This window comes from Psittacula echo (assembly GCF_963264785.1).
Source record: "Psittacula echo genome assembly, chromosome: 3".
Lineage (NCBI taxonomy): Eukaryota > Metazoa > Chordata > Aves > Psittaciformes > Psittacidae > Psittacula > Psittacula echo.
Genome location: NC_137736.1, coordinates 57,542,801 through 57,569,994, shown reverse-complemented (window position 1 = coordinate 57,569,994; position 27,194 = coordinate 57,542,801). Strand labels below are relative to the sequence as shown.

The 27,194-nt window shown below is 39.8% G+C and overlaps 1 protein-coding gene across 6 annotated transcripts in view; it reads right to left on the bottom strand.

Moving 5' to 3' along the window:
- Positions 1–8,667: 8,667 nt before the first annotated feature.
- HERC2 (HECT and RLD domain containing E3 ubiquitin protein ligase 2) overlaps positions 8,668–27,194 on the bottom strand; it is a 105,314-nt gene continuing 86,787 nt past the window's right edge. For all 6 annotated transcript variants that reach the window (XM_080613001.1, XM_080612998.1, XM_080613002.1 and 3 more), the window contains 13 exons: positions 26,693–26,854; positions 25,457–25,548; positions 24,448–24,587; positions 23,164–23,351; positions 22,297–22,494; positions 20,333–20,416; positions 15,050–15,191; positions 14,081–14,275; positions 13,862–13,974; positions 12,754–12,944; positions 11,418–11,523; positions 10,266–10,478; positions 8,668–9,666 (listed from right to left, as the gene is read on the bottom strand). In XM_080613001.1, the coding sequence (XP_080469127.1) occupies positions 9,394–9,666; positions 10,266–10,478; positions 11,418–11,523; positions 12,754–12,944; positions 13,862–13,974; positions 14,081–14,275; positions 15,050–15,191; positions 20,333–20,416; positions 22,297–22,494; positions 23,164–23,351; positions 24,448–24,587; positions 25,457–25,548; positions 26,693–26,854 (2,097 nt within the window). In that variant the 3' untranslated portion in view covers positions 8,668–9,393. The remainder of the gene's footprint in view (positions 9,667–10,265; positions 10,479–11,417; positions 11,524–12,753; positions 12,945–13,861; positions 13,975–14,080; positions 14,276–15,049; positions 15,192–20,332; positions 20,417–22,296; positions 22,495–23,163; positions 23,352–24,447; positions 24,588–25,456; positions 25,549–26,692; positions 26,855–27,194) is intronic.

Sequence of the window (27,194 nt, the reverse complement as noted above, 5' to 3'; positions counted from 1 at the left end):
CTGCTACCCTCAATGTAAAGGAGTTCTTCCTCATGTTGAGATGAACCTTCTTGTGTTTTAGTTTATGGCTGTTTCCCTCTCCAGTAGCTCCTTGCCTTTCTTGTACTGAGGAGCCCAGCACTGGATACACAGCACTCCAGATATGGCTTCACCACGGTCAAGTAGAGGGGGAGGATCATTTCCCTTGACCTGCTGGTCACAGTCCCTCTGATGTGCCCCAGGATACTATTGTCCCTCCTGGCCACAAGGGCACACTGCCAGCTCACAATCAACTGATCATCCTTCAATATTCCCAGGTCCTTCTCAGCTGAACTGCTCTCTAGCAGGTCATCACCCAACCTGTACTGGTGTTTGGGGTTCTTCCTCCCCAGGTGCAGTACCCTACACTTGCCCTTGTTGAGCCTCATTAAGTTTCTCTCCACCCAGTTCTCCAGCCCATCAAGGTCCCGCTGAATGGCAGCACAGCCTTCAGGTCTATCAGCCACTTCCCTCAGCTTTGTATCATCAGCAAACTTGCCAAGGGTACACTCTAGCCCTTCATCCAGGTCATTGATAAACAAGCTGAATAAGATCAGACTCAGTATTGATCCCTGGGCAACACCACTGACTATAGACCTCCAACTGGATTCTACTCCACTCATCACAGTCCTCTGAGTGCTGCCATTCAGTCTGCTCTCAATCCACCTCACTGTCCATTCACCTAACCCACATTTCCTCAGCTTACCTACAAAGATGTTGTGGGAGACAGTGTCAGAAGCCTTGCTGAAGGCAAGGTAGGCAACATCCACTGCTATCCCCTCATTGACCCATTTTGTCATGTCATTATAGAAGGCTATCAGATTGGTCAATCAAGATTTACCCTTAGTGAATCCATGCTGACTACTCCTGATGACCTTCTTTTCTTCTACATGCTTGGTAGCACATCCAGGATGAGCTGTTCCATCACCTTTCCAGGGATGGAGGTAAGGGTACTTTTCTGGGTCCTACTTCTTGCCCTTTTTGAAGACGGCAGTAACATCAGCCTTCCTCCAGTCATCTGGCACCTCTCCCGTTCCCCATGATTTTTCAAAGATGACGGAAAGTGACATAGCAACAACGTCTGCCAGCTCCCTCAGCATCCATGGGTGCATCCCATCAGGGCCCACAGATTCATGGGTGTTGAGTCTGACTAGTTTCTCTCTAACCCAATTATCTATGACCAGGGGGAAGTCTTCCTTTCTCCAGCCTTCATCTCTAACCTCCAAGGTCTGGGACTCCTGGGGGCCATTCTTAGCAGTAAAGACTGATGCAAAGAAGGCATTCAGTAATTTCACCTTCTCTGTGTCTTCTGTTACTGGGACACCCATCTGATTCAGCTGTGGCTCCACAATCTCCCTCATCTTCCTTTTGCTGCTGACATACTTGCAGAAGCCCTTCTTGCTGTCCTTGATGTCCTTCACCAGGCTCAATTCTAAATGGATTTTGGCCTTCCTTGTTGTATCCCCGCATACCCTGATGATGTTCCTATAGTCCTCCCACATGGCCTGTCCTTTTTTTCCACCCCCCGTAAAATTTCGTTCTTGAGTTTAAGATTTACTAGGAGCTCCTTGCTCATCCATGCAGGTCTCCTGCCCCCTTTGCCTGATTTCTTCATCATGGGGATACACTGGTTTTGGGCTTGGAGGAAGCAGTGCTTAAATATTGACCAGCTCTTTTGGACTTCCTTGCGTTCTAGGGCCCTATCCCATGGGATTCCTCTAAGTAGGTCTTTGAAGAGGCTGAAGTTAGCTCTCTGGAACTTTAGGGTTCTAATCCTGCTTACTGTTTTGCTGCCCCCATGCAGGATTCTGAGTTCCACCATTTCATGTTTGCTACAGCCAAGGCTGACCCCAACCTTTACATCATCAGCCAGTCCTTATTGGTTTATAAGTACACGGTTGAGCAACATACCTTTCCTCATTGGCTACTCTACCACTTGTAACAAAAAGTTATCTTCAGTGATCTGCAGGAATTTCCTGGACTGCGCGCACTGGGCCATGTTATCCCTCCAACAAATACCTGGGTGGGTGAAGCTGCCCATGAGAACCAGCATCTGTGACTGGGAGGCTATTTCCAGATGCCCATAGAAGGCCTTATCACCTCCCTCCTCCTGATCAGGTAGCCTATAATAAACACTCACAACAGTGTTCCACATATCAGCCTGTCAGATGTTATCATGTTCGGTGTAAGGTTAGTTATCATCTATCCTGGAGCCAGTACCAAGCTGACCCAAATTTTGTGTTATGGGCCTTGGCTACCTGTGACAATGTGCTACACACACACACAGCCTGACCTTTATTTCTTGTAACTCTGCTCAAGTGATAACCACCAGTGGCAATTGTAATGGATGCATCTAGTTGTGATGGCTGCATCCAGCTCAAAGTGGCCTTGGGGGAGACAGATAACAACACAATAGCCAAGGGCTAATATGAGCAGTTTGACCACCATAGTGCTGGTCAAGGTCCAACTCAAGTTTGGAAGAAACTAACATGTGTAATTTGTATGCAAATATGATTGTAAGTCAATTATCTTACTCCATAGATAGCTAAATAGTGGACAGCCCAGTGTCTGCTGAGGTCTCCCGCACAGCAGTGGACTGCACGCCAAGATCTCCTCCTGAGTAGGAATGCCTCTCATCGTTACTCCTCAAGGTTGAGAGGAACCTTATTGTGTCAGGTACTCAGTAAGTGATTAATAGCATGCTAAACTTTGAAATCCTGGCTAAGTGACATAACGATTGACTGCACGTACAATCCTTCAGCCATAAACTGCTGACCAAGTCTAAGACTAAGCCTGGATCCAGCCACACTGTCAGGAGTGTCAGTCTTGGCTCCAGGTGAAATCACTCTTGGCTTCAGACCCTGGATTTGCCTCTCAGTCTTGGTTCAACAAATTAAACTGCCTGCATGCTGCAAGTAGTCAATACCATTTTGATGGTTGATTCCACAAAGATCTTGCTTGTTCCCAGGCAGTTTTCACTGGTGTTAAGATACCCACGTATAAGCATGACCAGGGAGAAGCTTGTGGGAGATTTTCAAGCTTCCTCTGTGGTTAAGGCACAGGACCAGAAGTCAGGCAATCAAAGTTCCTGTGTTGTACGGAAAAGCTATTTCAACACATAGGCTGCATTGATAAAAGTGATCTTGTAGGAGTACTACACACATTTCTTTGATGGGGCCAAGGCTTTACTCTTGCCAGGCAGTGCACCGTAGAGAATTGGCTCATCCTACCTAAACAAGGCTGTCATCCTGAAAAAAAAGTAGAGGACAAGCAACCAATGCTCACTGGTCTAGGAAAATGTACATCATTGTGCTCATGAAAGAAGCCTCAAAGAAGTGATCACTGGGTAGAAACAGAAAAGACCAGGCAAAAGATGACTGTGCTTACTTGTGTCACAAGAGTTGGGAAGGATGTGGTCAGCATAACCACAGCCAGGAAATGCAAATAGGATTAACCTTTTATTTTTATAACAAATTAATGTTGATCTGGATATTGTTTGTCAAAGATGTAAGAGTTACAGAACATAGAGACGGCTAATGGAAAACATTTTGAACAAACATTTGTTTACAATGTTTGCTGGCCACAGAAATGGCTCACATGCTAAAAGACTGCTTTTAGGATATCTGTTCATGCAAGACTTTGAAGGGAAAAGTAGGGAGGACAAAATCCTTAGCTAGAGCTTGCTTACAGGTTGTTTAATTTGAAAGACAGCTGTACAAGCTGTTTCTCTCCATTAGAGAGTGGCAGGAACTGTCTTACCACCTTCTCATCCCCCACAGGGTGGTGACAATTGCTGATAAAGCCTTAGGGGAGATGGTAAAATAACTGTTCTGTGGCATCTCTGGGAGATTCGGGTTACTTTATGGCCTCAAAACTACTCTGAGACAGTAGTGGTTGCAGGAGAAGTCAGTGCCCCCTCTACCCATTGGAGCCTAGATCCGACTTCTCTACTGCTTTTATAACAAAGGTATATTGCAACTACTTTTAGCATTCATTTTTTAAAGCACTCATTTACTGACGTGGCTGGTATTGGGGTCATTTCATGAGTTTTCAGTAACTTGTCTGTTGCTCAAAGAAGAGAGCAGATCCTAATAATATCACAACCATGCTACTGCTGTGTGAAATGACACATTCCTACCACTGAGATGGACTTCATGTTGCCAGCGTTGAGCAGTTCTCAGCATCCTATGTAATGAGATCCACCCCTCAGAGATGAGCATTTGCACGTAACTCAGAAATGCAGGGTCAGCGATGGGCCCTGGAGGATGCTCAAGGTGATGGTGCAGAGCTGGTTTCTTTTGGTATGGCTTTTGGTCTGAGTTACATCAGTGAACAGAGTTTTTACTAAATTGTTGTTCAGTCATTATAATCCAGTTTTCTGTTGTAGCATACCGGACCCTTAAAGAAGTGAAAGGCCCAGGTCACCCATGGCAAGTTACATCTTGAAGAGACCTAACAATATATGTGGCTGGCATAGAATGCCAATATAGCAGATAGAAAATGAGACGCAAAAAATAGGACAGTGGGCATTACTGGGTCTGGACCTTTTTAACAGCCCTGTTGATGTTAATGTGAGACATTTTTGTCATTCCCAAAGGCATGAGCGCTCCTTTCCCATGAAGAGTAAAAGGTCAGAGACAAAAGCTGTGAAGTGAGATGAAACAGTGCCTTGTGAAATACTCCTCTCCTCCATTCAAGTCCGACATGGAGACAAGGATTTATGGTGAGATGTTCTCACAGGTAAGCTTATGGAAGCCAGATTTGAAGAGCCTGAAAAGAAAATTCTTTTCACCAGTTTGGCAAATGTGGAGGTAAACCCTGTGGAGGTAGAGATGTTTCTGCGCAACCAGACTGACACGATGGATTCTGTGAAATGGGGCTGTCCTAACAACATTATAACTTTTCTAGCAACTTGTATATAAAGTACATGTGTATCATTAATTATCAGTATCATTATTAATTATACACAGGTATGGCAAAAGAATGGGAGAGGAATATGTAACTTTGATGGGAAAAAAACCCCTTGTGAACCACTATTAAGCTTTACTGAAAAATCATAGCAGTCATATACCTTCTTTTCTGAAGAATTCAGACAACTTCCTAGTTTAAGCAAATCAGTTTCACATCTGCTAGAGGCATATTCTCCACTTTGCCTAACATACAGAAACAATGGCTCCATAACCCCATTTAGGTTTGCTTCTGCATGGGGAACCATCATAGGTATCCTTTAAATACTGTTTTTCTTGCTCCACTCCAGACCATTCCAGGGCAGGGAAGGGGAGAGGGGGCATACATGGTTACTCTGGAATACATGTGGAGACCAGCGTAGGTGCCGAGAGATGTACAGCTTGAAGCCATTCACTAAGTATTTCTCTATGGAGAGGGAGAAATCCAAACAAATAAAGATTTATCTTTGGAATCCAGAGAGATCCACACAGATAAAGATTTATCTTTGTAACTGCCTCAGCTGACTTATGATTAACCTTAAGTATATGGGATGACATTTGAACACGGAGCTATTCTCCTTCAGTGAGTACTGTCGCATGCTTGTTTTGGCCTCTGTGCTCTTGCATGAAAGGGTTTTTGCTCTTGTAATTGCATCTTCTTATGCAAGTAAGAGTAACATAATGGTCCTACTAGCCCTTCCTGTATCACCTGGATGCTGCTCTGCTGTCCTTGTGCCCTTGAAGCAAAGTATGGATGTCTGGCAGCTCCCTGTCCTGTGAAGACGGGCAGCGTTTGGCATGCGGGGCTGATGCGGCTTCCAGGGCTGTGGCTGGGAGTGGGAGCAGCGTGAGGCAGGCAGCGAAAGCCAGAGCTGAAAGGGTACCGTTGTTATCTGCATCCCTCCCTGGCTGCATCCCATGACCTGATGCATGGAGCCTTTCACAGTGGATCAAGCACAGAAAACAGGGCAGGGATGCACGCTATCTTCTTGCCAGCAGCATGCTGTGAGCTAGGATAGGATTCTCTGCTCTTCCCTGTGGGTCCTCCCACTGCTGGTGAGGCGCAATAGGTGCAGGGCTGACCAGTGTGATGTAAACTGTAGCTTGATATGCAAAACACTCAGAGACCTCCTGTATAGAGTGCAGGATAGGCCTGAATGACAGGACCACCAGCTCTGTCTTAGCCTCACCCTGAAAGAAAACCATCACAGAGTTGTCTGCCAGAGATGGATTTCCTCTGGTTTTCCTTGCTGCAGCCGTGCCTGGGAAGGCTGCTTGTTCCTGTGTGCTCCAGAAGATGAATCTTTTGTTTAAGTTTACTAGTTAATTGAATTTGGTTTGTTCACCTCTGGCATACATTGGCACAGGCTTCTCAGATGGGCAGCTCAAGATGGCAAATCAATATCCAACTATTAACTTGCCACTCAGCAGGTTGTGTTGCTGGAAAACTGTATTGTTCCTGTTCAAAAACTGCAGAGGCAACCAGCCAGTTTTCACACTCACTGCAGCTAAATGATTTGATTTGCAGGTATAGACTAGATTCCCCTGGCCCCCCATCCCCAAGTCTTTTACCTTTTGACTTTTCTTCTGAAAAAGTTCTGCTGTTTCAGGCTGGTGTTCAGCAAATGGGTTTTCAGCCCCTGTGTTTTCAGCAGTTCTGCTCACTCCCCCTCCTCTCACAATCCTTCCCCCCTCCAGATCTCCTTTCTGTTGCAGACAGGCCCTCACAGGAGTAGGAAACAAGAGGAAGAGACAGAAGCATACAAGAGGAAAAATGGCAGCTAGAAGAGAAAGAGACAGAAGAGACAGATAAGGAAAGAGTCCAGCCACAGCTGGTCTCAGACTTGTCTGAGCCTGGTGTGTACTTGCTCAGTGCAGCTCTGGGAAACACAGAATTGCAGTATGACTGCAGGGTGGTTGTGTGTGGACACTTGCCTTAGGGGAGCAAATTGTTCATGGTTAGAAAAACTGCTTGCAAGGGCATCTCCCTCTTCCCATTCATTGTGCAGATGTAGTCATCAGCCTCTGGAAGACTGCTAAACTGTGTCACCTAAATCTCAGCATCTAAGGTGAAGTTGTCTATTCTCCCCATTTTGGAATGCAGAGGCTGAATACAGCTGGTAAGAGCCTGGAGGATTTTAATCTCATCCTGCAGTGAACAGCTGGCTGTGGTCAGTATAGCTGAAGGAGGTGATCCTGCCCCTCTACTCTGCTCTCGTGAGACCTCACTTGCAGTATTGTGTGCAGTGCTGGTGTCCTCAACATAAAAAGGACATGGAACTGTTGGAACAAGTCCAGAGGAGGGCCACGAGGATGATCAGGGGACTGGAGCACCTCCCGTATGGAGACAGGCTGAGAAAGTCGGGGCTGTTCAGCCTTGAGAAGAGAAGGCTGCGTGGAGACCTCATAGCAGCCTTCCAGTATCTGAAGGGGGGCTATAGGGATGCTGGGGAGGGACTATTCATTAGGGACTGTAGTGACAGCACAAGGAGCAATGGGTTAAAACTTGAACAGGGGAGATTTAGACGAGATATAAAGAAGAAACTTTACTATAAGGGTGGTGAGGCACTGGCACAGGTTGCCCAGAGAAGCTGTGGCTGTCCCATCCCTGGCAGTGCTCAAGGCCAGGTTGGACGGGGCTTTAAGCAACCTGGTCTAGTGGAAGGTGTCCCTGCCCGTGGCAGGGGAGTTGGAACTTGATAATCTTTACGGTTCCTTCCAACCCAAACCATTCTGTGGATCTATGACTGCTGACTGCATTGACCCTTTGGTCTCCAGGAACTACAAGTGGGAGTTTAGACCTCTGGTTTTCGTGTAGACACCTAAAATTTGCCCAGACAAGCCCCTCTATACTTCAGGCTGGGATGATTTGTCAACTAGAGGTGCCTGTACTGTGCTATAAAGTGTAGGAGAGCGGTTAGGCTGGACACAGCTATCACACAGCAATGGCGGCACAGTGGGAGGTGATGAGACGGTGGGTGGAGGAGTTGCCCCTGCCACGGGTGGAGGGCACTGACTGTGTGCCCCCTCGCCACCCCCCTCCACCCTCAGCCTGTGGGGCTGAGCAGGCAATGCTCTCCCGCCTGGAAAGCCTGTCAGGAATGTGAAAGCCCCTCTTTGCTGGTCTGAGCTGCAGAGTCTCACACAACGGCCAGGCTGTTTGCAGGCCCTTCATTTCTGACTCGGCAACGAGTCTTTCCTCCACCTCTAGACTGGGGACTTGTTAAAACTACAGGGGCTATGGTCTTTTTTATCTATCTATGAATTTACTTATCTTAACTTCAAAACCAGAATTTTGTCCATAAAAGCCTTTACAGGGGACGTTGGAAAACCAGTTTTTGCTCTGAAAAGACAGATAATGAAACCAGGATGAAGCCTGATTTGCCATCCAGCTCTAATCAGTTCTGTGGAAACCAAGTTTAAATCTCAAGTATTAGATCAATTTGAGTCCAGACCCCAGGTAGCTCCTGCTTTGCTGTATGTCTTACAGACATGAAATCATAATCACTATCATTAATGTGCTGGAAAGACTTGCTCTGAGTTTACTATAGCTCATGTTCTGCCTATGGAAATGCACATGATTACTGGTGGAGCATTACACTTGGTCAACAACTGTAAGTTGCAGAAACATCTCTTAGAGCCATTGCAATGTTCATCCTATGCAACAGCTGCATTATCATTAAAAACCACATAGCATTTTCTTCTGTGGCAGAACTTTTATTTGGAGGGAAATTATAACTTTTGCATTTACATGGCACAAATTATATACAGTACACTTTCCATGATAAGAATTCTGATGCTGTTCACAGAAAGGTATCAAATTTGAGATAAATAATGCATAAGCTAAAATATACAAACGAGGGGTGGAGGTGAAACTATTGGCCATTTTTATTATCTATAGAAGAATTTCAAGGAATAATGTTAATTCAATGTTCAAAAATCTTTAACAAACTTCTAGTAAAGTTAATTGAAATATTTATAATACTATTCAGTTGTTGCACAGTATTTCCAATATACAATCAAGAAGATGCACAGAACACAACACTTAATATGAAAAAATCTATTGCACCCACAACTTAAAAGGTTTCACTGCCTTTTGGATGCTGCACTACCATATTTATATAAACATTTACAACACTTCAGTAAACACAAAGGTTCTAAAGGTAGTGCAGCATTACGGGGGGCCACTTCCAGCTCTTAAAATAAATGTTAAATGCCCACATACTGTGCCATTTATTCTAAGCTGATGGTTTAAGCTGTGACCCTTAATTCCTATTGTGAGTAGCAAACACACTTTCTCCATGTTCAGAAGATTACCATCCCCTCTGACTATTTAGTTTATATTCCGAGACCTAAACTGTCCTTGGCTTCATTGTCATTTTGGCGTTTTGCCTCAGTGCTTATGACAACTACCCCTTATTTTTCTCTTTTAATGTCCTGTTAAGTAGTCCTGTGTAGAATCTGAAGCAAAAGAATCTGCATCTTCATTATCAGAATCATCACTACTGTCATCAGCTGCTGGCTCTCCTGTCAGCGCTATCCGAGCATAATCATCAGTGTCTATAGACTTGCAGAAGTGAATGGCATACTTCAGTTTTTCCTCCAATACTTGCTTACAGGAATACCTGGGCAGCTTCAGGAGAAAGAAGCAAGTGTACGACTCAGGAAGGAAGTGGTCTGGAGGATTGTATTTATCCAGTACCTGTTAAAAACAAAAAGCAAAATAGTTTTGATTCACTGTCCAAACCACAAATAAATATCAAAATTGAGATTTTTTTTAACAGCATGTTAGATTTGTGATTCAGATGCTGAACTTTCTTAAAAGAACAATGAAAACACCAAATCCATTTTCTCTACACTGAGTAAATAAATAAAACCAGGCATATATGAGCTTCTTTGATTATGACTGTGTGGTTGGGAACAATCTGAAAAAGATTCTATTACTTCAGCAAATACCAAAATATGATTTGAAGATTGGGGGGGGGTTGTTTTAATTTAGCTGAAATGATTAACTGAGCCAAATGAAATGCTAAACAAACGGCAGCAGAAACAGTTGATGACAGTGGAAAGCTATCAAAATCCAGAGAAGCAAATGGTTGGGAAATGAACATCCAGTTGCCCAAGTCAACAGAGAAAAGTATTTATATACATTATAGGTCCCTGTTGCACTGTGAAATCTACAATGTAATGTGGCATAAACATTTTCACGAAATCAGCCTGTTCTTGCTATGTTATGCTATTAGTTCTCCACTCCCAGCTTTTTAAAATAAAATTCCCACAGGCCCATCCCATAAGCATCACCTGAATAACAAAGTCCCTCCCTCTGAAGTCTGCAATAGTCCTGGGCAGCCTAGTTCTGCCCCACACAAAACGCAGGAAGAGAGATCGCTCCGTATTGGAGAAGGATTCCATCACTTCCCAGAACCACTGTATCAAGGAAGCAGTTGGCTCGATGCCTTTGTAAGTTGCTACAGATTTCAGAAGGTGAAGTGGAATATCAGGGCTTCCACATACCTGAAAAATAAAACGTAGTGATCAGGTACAAAATTCTGATCAACTACAGGTGATTTGTTCCCTCCATCCTTTAAAATATTTGATCAGCTTTTATACCAACAAAATGAACATTCAAATATTTGCAGTGCTGTGTACAGTCTCCTATTACAATAACACTAAATACAAATCTTTTCATCAGGGGACAATAATGAACCTTCTTTCATTTCCCTGAATCACAAAGAATTAAACATTTACTTGGGATGAAGATCTCCAGTTTACCTCCTAGGTCCACGCTTTGTAGGGGTTTTGGTTTTGTGTGTTTGTTTAATAAATAATAACTCAGAAATAATTCATTACATCACTGCTCAGCTACATCAAAATCATAGAATCACACAATCAATTCGGTTGGAAAGGATCTGTAAGATCAAGTCCAACCTTTACCCCAGGACTGCCAAGACCACCACTAAACCATATCAATGAGGGCCTCATCTACATGGTTTCTGAGCACTTCCAGGAAGTGATTCTACCACTTCCCTGGGCAGCTTGTGCCAATGCCTGACTTCCCTTTTGGTGAAGAAATTTTTCCTAATATCCAATCTAAACTTCCCTTGGTGCAGCTTGAGGCCGTTACCTCTTGTCCTATCACTTGTTACATGGGAGAAGAGACCAGCCACCTTCTTGCTCCATCCCCCTTTCAGGTAGTTCTAGAGAACAATAAGGTCCCCCCTGAGCCTTCTCTTCTCCAGACTAAGCAATCCTCACAATCTTATTAATACCAAGAGAGCAAGTAAACGTTTTCTAGTCTATCCTTGGACAGAATGTTTGCAATCACAGAGTGATCACTGTAAACAGTATATAAAGAGGGGGGTGGGGGGACGGGGGCTGTTCGATTAGTAAGATGTAAGTGAAGAATCTCACTCCAAATTAGCCTGGCAGAGGTAGTAAAGCAGAAATTGTTACCATAGTTTCCAGTTCATATCCTGTAAAGAGTGAAAGTAGAGGAACTGGAACAACACGGGCCATCCCCTCTCGAACTGCTGCAACTTGTTCATCAAATTCGTGAAGCCTGCAGAGACACATTTTTCAGTGTTTCTGTGAATGCCATTTCTAGCAATTATTTCCAGCAACTACTGTGCTATCAAGGAAACTTCATCCATTCTCCTCAAGTCTCCAGTTATATGCTAAGGAACGTTAATAAGCATCACACTAGATAGTTGACTATCTGGTTTTTACACCAACTCATTGCACAACAAGCTCAGTATGGAGAGGTGTCTCCAAATGTGTAGGATATTTTACTTTCAGTATTATTTGGGCGCTGTGCCTGGCAAGAAGAAGTGCCCCATATGGAAGCAAGATGTTATTGGGAAGAGAATAGCTGTGTTTTGAAATTCTGACCCCAAACATTCCGAACCCTAGACAGAGATTAGGTTAAAAGAAAAATGTGTCTGAACTAAACCATGATGTTCTGAGGGGACAGGAGTAGTATTTCAAGGCAGAAGCAGACAAGTCTTCTAATGTTAGAAGACTCTGCTGCTTCTGTTGCTACTCATGATCTGTGGCTTGCTTTTTGTTTTCTTGTCAAATCATTTCTGACATGTTCTACAGAGCTTTCCAGAGCAGAGATTTGCATCATTGACAAATCCTGTCCTTAGGCTTGTCATCATCAAAATAAACAAAGATGTCAGGACAAACTTGGTTTTTTGCATCCACTTTTCCACATGGATTCTATTCAGATGATAGTTTGGGGTTTTTTTTCCTCAAAGGCTTCATTCTAAACAGTTAAATGTTTCTGCTTAAGGCCTTTTAATTGTAAAATGCCTTAGAATTGCTCACATCCTTTAAGGAAATCTCTCATGCCCTTTAAGATAGCCAGAACTGGCAAGAGAAGAAAATCACTTCTTCAAAGGAACATAACAATTTACTAAATTTAGTACTAAATCTAGAGCTCTATTCACAAAGAACTTAATGATCAGGCCCATTACTTTATTGTGAAGAAGTAGATCGAGGAGGCATTTCTTGACCTAACTGGCTCCACCTCCAACTGGCTGACAAAACTGCTGTCAGGAAAGCTATTAAAATTTAAAGTTGTATCTGCTAGTTTATTTTGTTTCCTAAAAATTAAGTTTAATCTTTGGCTAGATTAAAATAAATAAGAAAATCAGCACTGTAAGCATATGAAAATATTAAAATACTTGTATACAAGACGTTAAAGTACTGTATTACTTAAAAGCTTGTACATATTTTTGAACAAAAAAGCTTATTTATGTCAATAATTTGAATGATGTATTCAACAAACCTGTAGTTTATTGCCAGCCTCACATATTCAGCTCTGTTATCCAGTGTAATATGGGTGTACTTGGAACTCAACTGAATATCTTGACCACTTGCATTAGGCACAGTGAATGGGAGGCTCATAGCTTCAAACTCTTCTGAAGTAGCTTCGTTGTCTCGAATGTACATAAGCCCAGGAATAAAATCTTTATCAACCTTTTGAAAACAACAAGCCCAAGTTAAAGTCAGTTTACTAGCACTATACATCATCTTTCATACCAAAAGCATCTCTTTCATACCAAAGCCATCCTGTCTCATCTACCAAAAGCACTGTCCAATCTCTGACCACAAATGATCTAACTTAATTTCAAAGACATAAAATGGCTTAGTATTTTACATAAAATTTCATTATACTCTGATGTGAGAGGGTGCATGTGTTATAGATTTCAATCCTTTGGGGGAGCATTTGCCAAGAAACTGCATTACACAAGAAAATAGATTTAAAGCTTAAAAACATAATAATCTCTACGAAGTCCAATGCTTGTTTTGGTACAAAAGGAATCCCTTTAATGACAAACAAATGACTCAGTGCTTTTACAGTAAATACATTTCTACATAACAGCATTTGAGAAGAAACTCCTCTTCATAATGAAGACCTAACTCTTACTCCACATTTACCGAGCTCAGTAAGCAGAAATTGAAAGTCTGATACCTTCAGTACGTAGGCACAAACTATTTTCAGTAGTAGTCTGAACTCACTTTCTTTTAATTCGAAACAATGTAGGTGTATGCACCTAATCAGTTACTGTATCTTGGCACAACAGACAGTAACAGCTACAGAAAGGTCTAATGGAAAGCTGGAGTGGGACTACAAGCATTTGACTAGTCAAATCCATGAGAAGATTTGCAAATGTTCTAGAATTCAAATAGCTTATTTAACTACTTTCGAATTGCTTAAATTTACAGTTTTAATAGTGAGTACAAGTCATTCCTGTGTAACTGGCTCAAAATGTAAAAGGCCAGTCAAAATGCAAGCATATAGAAACCAGGGAAGCCAATCACTGGGGAAAAATTTCTGCTAGAGTCTGCTTGTCTTCTGTACATGACATCGTACTCAGGAACTTCACACTTACCTCACTGAGATCAGCAATTGTTAAGTTCATTCCTGCAAGCTGTTTCCACACTGGCTCAGCCAGGTTGAGGCTAAGAGGGCTGCCAGTCCGGATAGCAATGCCCAAAAGTACACCTGTAAGTTTAAACATAGGTTTTTTAAATGTTTGTTGTTGGATTCCCAATATTCTGAATATACGATATAATGCAAGTAGAATGTTACAGTATTGCTAAGAAATTACCAAGAAAACGAAACATGTTCATATGCAAGAGTGACTTTGCAGCAGGATTTAACAGGAAGCAATCTCTGTTTGCTCCAGATTCATCTCTTCCATTTGGTGTCACAATTAACAGAGGGGTCAGCCCATTTTGAAGCTCCTCGCACATTTCTGCTATTGATTCACTATAACCTCCACCACAATCATCCACAGATTCACCTGGAAGAAGAAAAAAGGCTCAGAAATAAATGTTCTTTCAAAAATAAATTACATATTGAAATAAATCATATTTCTTTCTACAGGGGTGACTGAATAAACAAAAGTTTACTAAAAGCTCCACTGTCATACCTGTTCATATAAAAAACCCTTTATGTTTTGCTTTTGATTTGGATGTTTCCAATTCATTGTACATTGTATTATTTACAAGATTATACAGCATGTCAGAGTGTCAAAAACACTGTTTTACCAGTGTATAACTAGCATTTTTGCCTTATACACTAACCAAAATAAGGGGGGGGGAAGGGAATCAAAGCAAGAGATTCCTAAATGACACGTTAAACCAGATGTATTTTACATATCTTCTATACAGTAGATAGAACGGCTCATCAATCTGAAATATTTTTCATCAAAAAGCTCAAAGTGATATGTGAATTGTAGAAACAATCCTACCAGTAAAACTGGCTAGCCAGGATTATTTACCAATTCAGACAACTGAAAAGCAGGCTTAGGTTTTGCAGAATGTCTGTGGTAAGCATAAGAGTTGCTCCTGGAATTTGAGGAGAATTATAGACATTTCCACTAATCTTGAGGGCTTTTTAAAAAAACATTTTAAAAGGCTTTTTTACTTTCTAACATTTGAAGCACCTTTCTCTGCCTACACACATACATTGTTTTCCTATATACCTTCCTTTCTTCAGGTCCTCCAGAAAAGTAAACCTGAATAGAACTCTAAAGTTAAGTGCAAAATAGTTGGGGAGTAAAGAATCCTCTTACCAACAAACTTGACTTTCCAAACACGATGAGGAAGCAGAAGGCTGTCAGGGCTAAAAGAACTCATTTTAGCACACATCTGTCCGAACACTGACTTTGTACCATCAGGCCCAGCCAGTCCTCCTTTACTCCTGGAACGTTTTACCTATTGAGTAAGCACATTATAAAAGTCGCTGTAAAACATATTTCAGCTGGCATCGCTATGCAGATCAGACTGTAAGATTAATGCTTATAAAATACTAGTGTGTTCAGTGAAACATTTGCAGAAGTCCACAGTGTATCTTGTGATATATACAAAAGAACAACCAAATTTCAAATTCAACATTACAGTATTTTTCAGTATCCATCCCTAGAAAGAGGCATCACAGACTCCTATTACATCCCAATCCTCTTCAGGAGAACAAAAGGACTTTAAATCTCAGGCTGTTAGCAAGCCCAGAACTATTTCAGAATCACAGGATGGTTAAGGTTGGAAGCTACAGCTGGAGGCCATCTGACCCAACTCTCCTTCTCAAGCAGGGCCAACTAGAGCCAGCTGCCCAAGACCATGTGCAGATGGCTTTCAAATATCTCCACGGATAGAGTCCAAAGCCTCCCTGGGCAGCCTGTGCCAGTGCTTCGCTGCCCTCACAGTGAGAAAGTGTTTCCTGACGGTCAGAAACCCTCCCATGTTTCAGTTTGCCCCATTGCCTAGGGTCCTGCTGCTGGGCACCACTGAGCAAAGCCTGGCTCCATCTTCTTTGTACCCTCCCATCAAGTATTCAAACAATATGCATTAATGCAATGCCCCCTGAGCTTTCTCTTCTCTAGCTGAACAGTCCCAATTCTCTCAGCTTCTCCTCACAGGAGAGATGCTTCAGTGCCTTCAGCATCTTCATGGCCCTTCCCTGGACACTCTCTTCTATGTTCACATCTCTTGTACTTAGGAGCCCAGTACTGGACTCAGTACTTCATGTGCGACCTCACTAGTGCTGAGCAGAGGGGAAGGATCACCTCCTTTGACCACAACGGCAATTATCTTTTTATTTTTTTAATGAAACAAAAAACTTTGGAGGTTGATCTGGCCTTAGGAATTTTAACATACTGTTACAGCTGGAAAAACAATAGATGTATTCGTTGCAGCTAGACAGAATGATTCTCACTACTTCAGCTGACAATGCCATGGGCTTTCTTTCCTAGTTAATGAATTTTACATTCCCACAACTACCGACACTTTATCATTATTTCAAACCGTTCACTGTTAACCTGTCTCTACTTAGCATTATATATGTTCACCTTTAAAGAAAAACAGAAAGACCAATCATTTATCAATTATAAAGTCTGTTGATAAAGCTTTCTCCACTCATTCTGAAGAAGCAGCCAATGCCATGGTAAATTCAGCTTTTCTGGACTGCAATCCACTTAGGCAATGCATCCTGTCTCTCACACATTCAACTGTCAAATCTGAGTCAGTTTTCCATGCATAAAACATATCAGAAGCAGTTGTTTTGGCCAGAAAATTGAATATATATTATTCTTATACTCATTAATGATAATACTTTAATATGACTCTATGAGACTTACTAGGAATCTTTAAAAATGAGTAAGCTCTACCAAAATACATATACACAGAGTAACATTTTACTCTGCTTAGGTACTACGGAAAAAATGGATTTTAAGATTTTATGAAGATTCATAAGAAACAGCATACAAGGAAAATCCCATGGATTTTGCTGCAAGAGATGCACACTAAGTGGCTAAGAATACAAAAAGCATTTCACCAGTACAGAGAGGAAAGAAATGGAAAGTAAACAGAAAGCTGGAGAAACACAAGATTTTTTTCCCTCCTTTTCATGTTCTGCAGTTTATATTCTTAATCTCCCCTGTCTGCAAAGGGACTCCTACGGTACATGCAGTTCACCAGTTTCCATGGGATTGTTCATTCAGAAATAAACCAGACTCATCCCACTAATCTGTGTTTGGTTTTACTCCAAGCTACAGTGCATCTTAAAAATCAAGTTGTTCTGGTGCTTTGGATAAAACATCCATCAGATTTCTTTCAGGTTTTATTGAAAAGCTGACACACTCAAGTTCTCCCCCGGTATAAGATGTTCTGTGTCAGTGCAAGCTGGTTTTTAATTCAATGGATCTCTTAAGAAATTTGTATGACCGAGAAGTTTTAAGTTAAGAACTCACTGAATCTTCTCTTAAAAAGAGGAAAGTATGAGTAGAAGGTCTATGAAAGCAGTAGTTAACTCACCGCTTTTTTCAAACCTCAGACCTAAAATAGAAATTAATCAAGTGACAACAAAAAGACAAGCAATCCTGCCTGAACTGAATAGGTTGGCATGCACATTTGCTATTACACATTTAATTTAGTATTCATTTACTAGCAACACAAAATTTTCATTTAATCTGATCATTTAGATGCAGGAATGGTTACAATTTGACATTTAACAAAGCAATGTAAGAACGCCATGAAGGATTATTGGTATTTCTGCCAGCACTTTAATATACTGCTTGCTGACAAAGACAGATGCCCATATTAAAATTTATTTGCTTAGCAGCAAAAATACTTTACTGAAAAATAGCAAAAATTCATACAAATATTTTTAGGCCATGATTACCACACAGGTATTTTTTTAGCTTTTTATTGTACAAGCCTGGAACACAGCATCTCGCTCAGGTTTCCAAATCATCCCTTTTAGAGGCATAATAAGTATCCTGTGAAATCTATTTGGCTGACTAGGCTGAACAGGGTCAGATATAACCCTGATTTAATATATGCCTTATTAAACACAGATTATGCAGTATCTCAAGCTTTTGAAAATACAGTTCCAGCCTTCTTGCTGATAAGACAAATTTGTAGCACAAAACATGTTCATACATTGATTAGAACCCAAGAGGGATTTTCATAAAACAGTCTGCCATCAGAAGATACCAGCTTGTGGAAAATCAACTTTTCCTGGACCAAAGAGAAATGCAGCAGCTTAAAAGCAGCATACAGTGAAGTGTGGAATAATGAAATTCAAGAACTTTCTCCAGTGAATAATCACTTATTGTGAGCAGAAACATTGCAACAAAGGGGGAGAGGCAATCAGATTAATCTGTGATTTCATTAAATCATTGTGAAATGATGAAGACCAAAATTTAAATTCTTTCTCTGAATCTGAAGAGCAAAACGTTGCATTTGCCTCAAGCAGACTGAGACTACCCACTGAAATACTGGCCATTCAGTGGAACTCCCTCCAACCCAGTGGAACTCGGGAGAAATGTAGTACATAAAGCCATGCACTTAGAGATTAATAAGTTTTCAAAAAGATGACAGCTTACGAGCTGGAAACAGCTAAGAAAGATAAATATGTATTGTTAACAGAGAAAGCAAGCCTATGAAGAAAACAAACAGAATTCAAGGATATCTCATGAAATCAATCTCCAGAAGAGGAAGAGAAGTATCACTGTGATAACTGCAAAAGCACAGGCACTGTCTCACCTATACCCTGAAGTTCCACTTATCTATGCTCAAACTGAAATGCTACACAGAAAAATACAGTATAAAAAGATGAGGGGTAGAGAAAGACTATTCTACATAAGCAGACAAAAATAGCTTAGCCTGATCAGTGTAGGAAAATGAAGACTTTCATTGAATGAGCTTTCTTTAAAGGCACATTTGATAAGGCAGAAGACAGTAATCAGGACGGAAGAATGTGATTTAAAGTGAAGTATAACACTCACAAAAGAACAAATAATTCATTCATTGATATGCTGTGCCTACTTTAAGATCAGATAATTTTTAACCATCATGACAGTGAGATTTCTGTAACCCAAATTTAATAAGGAGTCCTAGTAAGGGGCGGGGGGGAGAGGGGGGGGGGATATTCTTAAAACAGGATTTTGCATTTTTATATGTATGACATTCCTCCCATGACAGCAGACAACATAAGACCAGGAGATCCTTTGCAATATTACATTCCTGAAAGCAGACATCCTCCTTAGTAACTTGAATTTGTTGCCCTTGTAAAAGGGGGAAATTCTTTTCAAATGCTGTAATAATCTTGTCCATCTAAAAGCAAAGATATGATTTAACAGCATTTACGAGTGTGTCTACTTATAGGTCACAACACACTGTCTGACACCACATGAGCTACACTGCTACTTAAATACTAGGCAACTCAAAACGCCCAGGTGCCATTTTGGAACATTTCACTTAATGACTGCTCCCAAAAGGTAACATAGATCAAACTGCATCAAGTTTATTTTCTTCCACCCTATGCAGATCTCCAATAGTGTCCCAAACTGTCTCTGTGCATTCAAATCTGCCTTCATGTTACACCTCAAAGCATAAAAATACCTATTCTCAATTTTGTGCTAGAGAAATACCAGTCTAGCACTTGGGTGAGCTGCAGAAATTTCAAGTGTCCACAAAAAATGGCAAAGAGCAGAAATAGGGTTGTCCAGCCACAACAGGACGTACTTCCGTTCACTAAGAGAAAACTAGTTAGTCAAAATTTTACGCAATTTCTCCATTCTAACCTTACAAAGAGCAGGTTTTTTTACTTTTTACAATGTACAATAAAAAACACCCAAAAAACCCTCACCACTAATGGAAAGAAATGCATGAGGACTTTCTAAGACAAGGCATTGGGTTCATTTAAACAAAAAAACAATGTTTTCTTATTCTATGTTACAGAAATATCTGTGGAAAAAAAAAAAAAGACTCCTCTGGCCTAAGGCACAACATTCCATTTTCCAACGTCAATGATAAGGAAAAAAGCCTTTTTGTATCAAAAGTGTTCTACAATCAATATGACCATGTGATAACCAGCAAAGGACAATTTATCAGCCTGATTTTTAATTATATTCAAAGGCACTTTCTTTTCTTGCCCTTTCTGTTTTTCCCCCTTCATGTTCTTTGTTATGAGAGCAACAGCTGATTAATTCATCTGACCATTTGGAAAGGTAAGAAAGGCACCAGAATCGCTACTCTCTTAAGATTATCTAAGGTAGCAAGTTTTGAAAAAGTGGTCCTTTGTCAAGCTGGACATACTTTGTTCATTAGAATCTAAATCATTCACTTAATATTTCAACAAGTGTTCTGCTCCCTGCAAACAATTAGAGAACAGATGAAAACATAGTGTAAAGAAAACAATCAGCCCTTGCTGCATTCATTTTTTCATTGTGTGATTCTGATAAAAATTCAACTCTTCAGTATTCAGACACCAAACAGCTACAACAAAGGGACTGGATAAATGTATGGAACTGCAGACAAAACAAAGATACTAAAATCTAAACTTCAGCTTAAGATACCTGTATTCTGTTGAGCTCTACGACTGGCCCGTGCTGACGATCTCTCACCATAGTTGCTTGCACAACTTTTCTGAAAGCTGCCTCCTAAAAAAGGAAAATACAAAGAAAGTAACAGCAAAACTGCAATCAAATAAGAAAGCTGCACATACTTCACAGATAAACACATACTTAGTTCAACTTGGGGAGGGGAGAACAGGGGGAGAAAAAAAAAAAAGACTTTTCAAGCAAAACAGAGAAACTGATTCTGCTATACTATCTATCCTTCAGCAATTTCCTTCTAAGTCACAAAACACTAGAAAGGGCATAGTACCTCTAGTTTTATTTTAGAAGAAATGCAAACAAGCATCAAACACTTTTGAAATACTAAAAAAACCAAAAAGCAACATAAGATAAAGCTGTGAGATGCTAGTTAAGGATCATGTTATTTGTGCTAATACAATTCAAGTCCGTAACAGTTGGAATACTAAAGTAAAGAAAAAAGTCTCGTATCCCTCAAAACTATGGCTGGAAAGCTGGGTGCTGTACTGCACCCAGAGTCAGTTATTACTAAGCAGCTAACATGCCACTGAGTACAGGTATAAATTAGCTTATACCAGAATAATACATGTATATGGAGAATAGTTAATGCCAGAGAAAAACAGTCAGTCAAAAAAGACGAAGTTTAGATAAAAAAAAAAATAAACTCTTCATGCAAATTCAAGTATCTGAGGTTCTCTCACTAAATACTTGGATCAAATTTTATGGTCAGTTTCAAGCAAGCATTAAAAAGATTTTCAAGTCTTTAGAATCTCTGAAGGGAAACCTGCCTTAAATGCCTAGACATGAATACGGCATCACAAATTCTGGTGTCTGTGTTGAATGCTTTCGACATAAAATATGCCTGATATGACATTTAATCTTACACCCAAAGACTTTCTGTAACTGTTCTGCAAACTCTTAAGTAAATTACATTGAATGGGCCTCCTGCACAGCCATTCCTATACATAACATCATACACCTAAAGACTCCCTTATCTGTAGCACTAACATTTGAAACGGTCATGAACAGAATTAGCTAGGATTTCTTTTTCCTTTTTTTTCAGTTTAGGTCTTGATGGAAAACGTGTGATCTTCTCTTGGTCTGTGAAGCATGTATTCTGCTGGTTTGTTCTACTACACAATTTCACTGGAGTCTAAACAAAGAGAACTTCAGACAGTATGCACTAAGGAGTGTAGTTACAGGCATGTCTTATTTAAGGACATAGAACAGCACTGCAGAGGGAAATGTAATTGCTTATCTCTTCAAATATATCTCCCAGCAGATTTTGTCTGTTTATATAAATTTATACTTTTTCTTGAGATAAGTTACTATGACACTGAGAAAATTCGGATCCAAAACTGATGATCATACTGAAGGCAAGCCATGTTTGTAAAGACTTTCCACTTCTGAAGTTTTTAATAAGTGTTGTATCCCTAAAGCATTGTAATTATCCAGAGTTTCTCATGACTGACTTTACTTAGAACTATATAAAAATCCATTTTCTTTACCAATTTGAGAGTGAACTCTTAGGTATTCTGTCTTCTTTAAGACTTTTAACCCAGCCTAAAACAAGTCTGTACCTGCATAGAGCTTTGGATCAACTAGTGTATCACCTGATCATGACAACTGAAATATCAAAAGAGACAAGGCCCATTTTGTACCCATCTTATATTTTTTTTTCCAGGATAGCATCTACTGAATAACCTAGGAGAATTCAGCTATACTACAAACTGAAGATTTACATGTAAAGTTATTTTCAAGATCAACACAAAAAAGCACTATGATGAGGAACGGAGCGAAACATAATAAAAAGATCACACTCACAAAGAAAGAAGTTTGCATAATCAGAATGCAAATTGAGATATATAGTTCTACTTTCTTCAGAAACAGTTAAACATTTCACTTACAGTTACAAATCTCTGCTTTAAAAACGTTCTGATAAATACCTTTCCCTGTGATATCAGTATTCCCCGTAATGTGTCAAACCCAACAGAGGGTCCTTGGCCAGTTTCATCAAGTCTTCCTTCAAGATCAAACATTGGAATGCAAGGACAGAAGAGTTCAGAAATGTGATGCAACAGCAGAAGCCTGTTTCTCAATGAAATGATGGGAATTTCCTGCAGATGATTGTACTCCATAGGAACCTATGATAAAACAATATCCAAATGTAATTTAAAACTATTGTATACATGATTTTATTAAACAGAATCATTTATAAGATTTGTAGGTAAATTTGTATTAGAAATTCAGATATTTGCTTATTCACACTGTCAAAACTTAATACACAGAGTCCAGTTGTTTATCAAGGATACCAACAGTATCTATCTAAACTGAAACAAGTATTAGAAACATGACAGTTGGGACTATTCTTGCTATTCCCTATTTTACAATTCTCTCTATCCAAAAGCAGATATATTCTACATCCTGTCATCACTACACCTAGGCATTATAGTTGCAGGTCAGAATACTCAAAAAACAATTTTCTCAATGTAAGGCAAACAATGAAGAATTCCCTTGGAAGGCATAAGATTTTCATAGCTGGAATACAGAATTAAAATTCATGCAGACTTGCAAACTGAGTTATTGTTCTGCACTGGATTAACAACAGAATGAAGTGGCTTTCTCACCTCAGAAAATTGGAATCCTTCTTTGGAAATATGGAAGTAAACGAAATAACTGGCTCAAACTTGAAGTCAAATCAAAGCACTGAGCTTATGTGGGAATTTAGAAAGGAAGTATGTTTACTGAAAGATCAGCAATAAGTGTACTATGTATGTTTAAAATCTGAAAGCAATAAGATAAAAAAATATTACCTGTGTAGGGAGCTTGCCAGCATTAGCAGGTTTACTGGTTGACCAAGCCAAAGTATGCGCTGAGCCACAGGCTACTCTGTTGATCTTTTTACCCTGAAGTGCTGCAACCAAGCGTGGTCTTTGAATAGCATTAGTTGTTCCATCTCCAAGCTGCCCTTCATCATTATCTCCCCATGTATACACTTCCCCTAAACCAATAAAAAAAATATTTTTTCTAAAGGTAAGATAGAAGCTTTTTGCTGACCCCCCCCCTTCTTTAATTAGCATTTATAAAATCATTTCATTGCATGAGGCCCTGGACTGTGATCAAGATTTCTAGGACTGATGGCCACCCTGAAGTCCACTCTCCAGTGTAGATATATCTTGAGGGACAAAGTTAGACCCATGGTCTACACAGCACAGCTAGTATAAGATGCATGTATTTTCTCATAGTCTGTATGAATTAAAAGTTCTGTTCCAGAACAAAAGAAAATGGTGGAGCATAAGAATTAACAATGGATACACTAGAAGCCTGTATTTGACAGTTTGATATCAAAGAAAGCTGATATTAAAAAACAATTTTAAAAGGCTTAACATTTCACATGAGATGAAATAAAATATCTTGTAATAAGTTGTATTACTAGAGAGGACATTAAAATGGGTGCTTACTGTTGCAAGATAACTGGAAAATACTTTTAAAATAGCAACCTTGTTTCTGAGCATTTGTTTTCTGCAGCTATATCCTATTTCATTTGGTCGCAGTTTAACCCCAGCTGGCAGCTAAGTACCATACAACCCCTTACTCCTATAAAACACTCAGCTATTGTGCAAACTTGTTAATTAAATGTAGGAGTGAATCTGCTACAAAGAGTATTTGGTATCTCAACCTGCTCTGTATGAAGCAACAGTGTTTGGGCAGTGCTTCATTTAGCAAGTTAAACACCCCAGCAGGCTCAGAAAGACCCTGTCAAAAAAAAAAAAAAGCCAAATCCATTCATTTTATTGCTTGACCAGTAAAAGTTACTAAAAGTAATTACTTGTGGTGCTCTGTGTTTTCCTTTGACCATCAGCATTTATAAAGGTTAAACTCTATTTTTTATTAATTATAAACTTTCAGCTGGTTTTATGTGATCATTTTAAATCAGTAGCATGCTTGTTGCTCAATAAATATGCAACATGTGCAAATACAAGATATCCCAATGCACACAGAGGACCAGCATTTTCAGCAAGGACAACCTACCAATAGCTGACTTTTTGTTTATTTCAAATTCAGTACTTAGAACTAAGTAGATTTGATTTTTATACCATCTTCAGTGCAGCAAACGCAGTGCAAAGACCCAGTAGCAATTGCAATGACTTTCTTTCCTTGCAGTCCCTGTACTTGTCGCGGTCTTCTAACATGGTCATCAGATCCATGGCCTAACCGATGGTAATCTCCTTTGCCCCTGCACAGAGAATATAAAACATTTCAAAACTGTGTTTTAATTGTGGAAAAAAACAGAATGACAGACTGTGTCTGGTGTTTGATCTGTAGATGACATGAACAGCCCAATACTTAACATTAATCACATCCCTAGCTTGTGCAACATTTATGTGCTTCTGCTGATATAGTAAAAACTCTTAAACCTCCAATATGCTGCTCCTGCTTACTCTGTGTAGGACTTTTCACCCCTTTTGCAGGGGTTGCTTTTTATATGCCCCTTAAAGGGATCAAGTATTACAAGCACACATCTGTATGTTTACTGACCTCAGAGACTGGAATCTTGTACAATTTAAGGGTATCTGTAATGCCATGCAAACAAGGGAGCAGAAGGATGTTGGAAAGGTACTTTGCTTAGTCTTTTTAAACATCTTAGTAGTTTAAGCTACAAAATTTGGAATGGCATAGGAAAATTAAAACAATGAACTAAAATCAAATTCTCAGACTACAGCCACCACAAGTTACACACAACTTCAATAATATACAAGAATGTTATTTATACTATCATCTTCCACCCTGTATGATACTTCATGTTTACTCTTCTACTGACCTCCTTGGAACTTATGCAGCTTGCAGTGGGGTCAATGCCTGGGATGTCAACTCTATGCTTAGATCTCCAAGAAAAAATACTTTGATTTTTCATTCAAATGGCAAAACGAATTATTCCCCAACATGGTAAATTTTATGACCAAAAGACAGAGGAACTCAAAAAAGTTTTTGATAGGTGGGAAAAGGGGAGAGAAAATCAAAACAGTGAAGACAGTATAACACTAATGCCTATTGCTGACAAGGTTGCATCTAACATTGTCAGAATACCTAATACAAAATACTTACCACGTATATACTGCTCCAGATTTGGTAAGAGCCACAGAAAATTGTGATCCACATTCTACTTTAACTACCCCAAGGCCTGTGAGGGAATCAATCTAGGAAAATAATATCAAATGAAATCAAAGTTAATTAAGGAAGTTATAGTTTCATACTGCACTGTCTTGAGTAAAACATAATGTACAAGTGTGTAAGTGTCTATACGTGTATTTATAAATTATGTACATGAATAGCAGAACTCTACTTCTTTCATCTTTCTACTATTTACTACTTATACATTAAAAAGAAGCTCAGATTTGGTGAACTGTTGAAGATCACCTCTAGTATGTTTTCCCAATAGTTACTCAGCAATTGCCCCTCAGTAGACACAGTAAGGCTGTCTTCAAATACTCAACATTAATCATCCCTAGTTTGCATGACACCGAAGTGATTCTGCCAACATAGGGAAAATATTTAAACCTCCTGTACAGTCTATTTATTCTGTGTAGGTCCTTATGCCACTTTACCATCAATTCGATGAGACTGATGATTGACAAAACATAAACAAGCTACTTTCGTTTTGGTTTACATGATGAAACAAAAACTTGTTTGGGACTGGCTGTTAGACTTTGCCTATTTGGAAACAGAATGGGGACACCTGTATCCAGGTAGTAAAGTGTGATTCTGGACTAAGAATCTAAAATCCACTGTGCACAGGTATACACAGTGACACTTGCACATTTTTCTAATACAAGTAATATTGACCTCCATAAAAAATGCTGGAATTCAAATTACATGGCTACATGGATTTCATTTGTAACATATGAAGAAATTCCAAGTTAAACATGCATTCACATGAAAGGTTTAATATAAAATGAGATTACTTTTTAATCAATTGATTACCCCTTTCTGGGATGAAGTTATGACTTCAACAGTGTTATGGAAATTTTTTAACACAAGGAAATACAAAGATTTCTTAGCAAAATCTAATGTTTTGATAGGAACCAAAATTAAAATCAGAAATATTGCTGGAAGCAGCAATGTTCTCCAAAGAAAAAAATACCTTCAAGAGCAGCTTCAACAGCCAGCACAAAATTTAAAGACTGGTCATTGCAGCCTACCGAGTTCATTCTTAACAACAATCAGAAAACTCCTAAATGTCTCAGGATTGAATGGAAGTTTGCACATATTGGCAAATTTGTCTTCAGTGTTCTCCATCAATCTCATGGCTTCTAAAACAACGAACAAATTACATTCAAATACCTTCATTGGTACTTTACATCCATCACTGCCTCCTCTCCCAAGCTTTCCATAATCTCCATCACCCCAGGACCAGACTGTATCATCATCAGTCAGGCACAATGTCTGTGCATCTCCACTGCCACAGGCTATGTCGATCACACGGCAGCCCTGAAGAGCTTCCACCTGTAAAGAAATCCCCCATTTTTGTTCACAATAAAAGGCGTAAGTGATTTAGTTTCAGAACAGATGACAAACCCAGCTTGGAGACATGCTCCACTGGAACTTCAAGTCTGAAACATGGTGGTAACAAGCAAATAAATGCATTTCAAAGGGCTTTGCTATTTTCAGCCCAGCAAAACAAAAATTAGCTATGGATCATTCTTTTTAATTCGTGAACTAGTTAAACTTTTTGACCTAAAAAGTCAGGGAAAATAATTCATACAAAACATGTAAAGTTATCAAAGACTATATTCTCTTGAAATTATTTCAGGCTCTCTGGGTGAATGTTGTATATAGTAAGGGA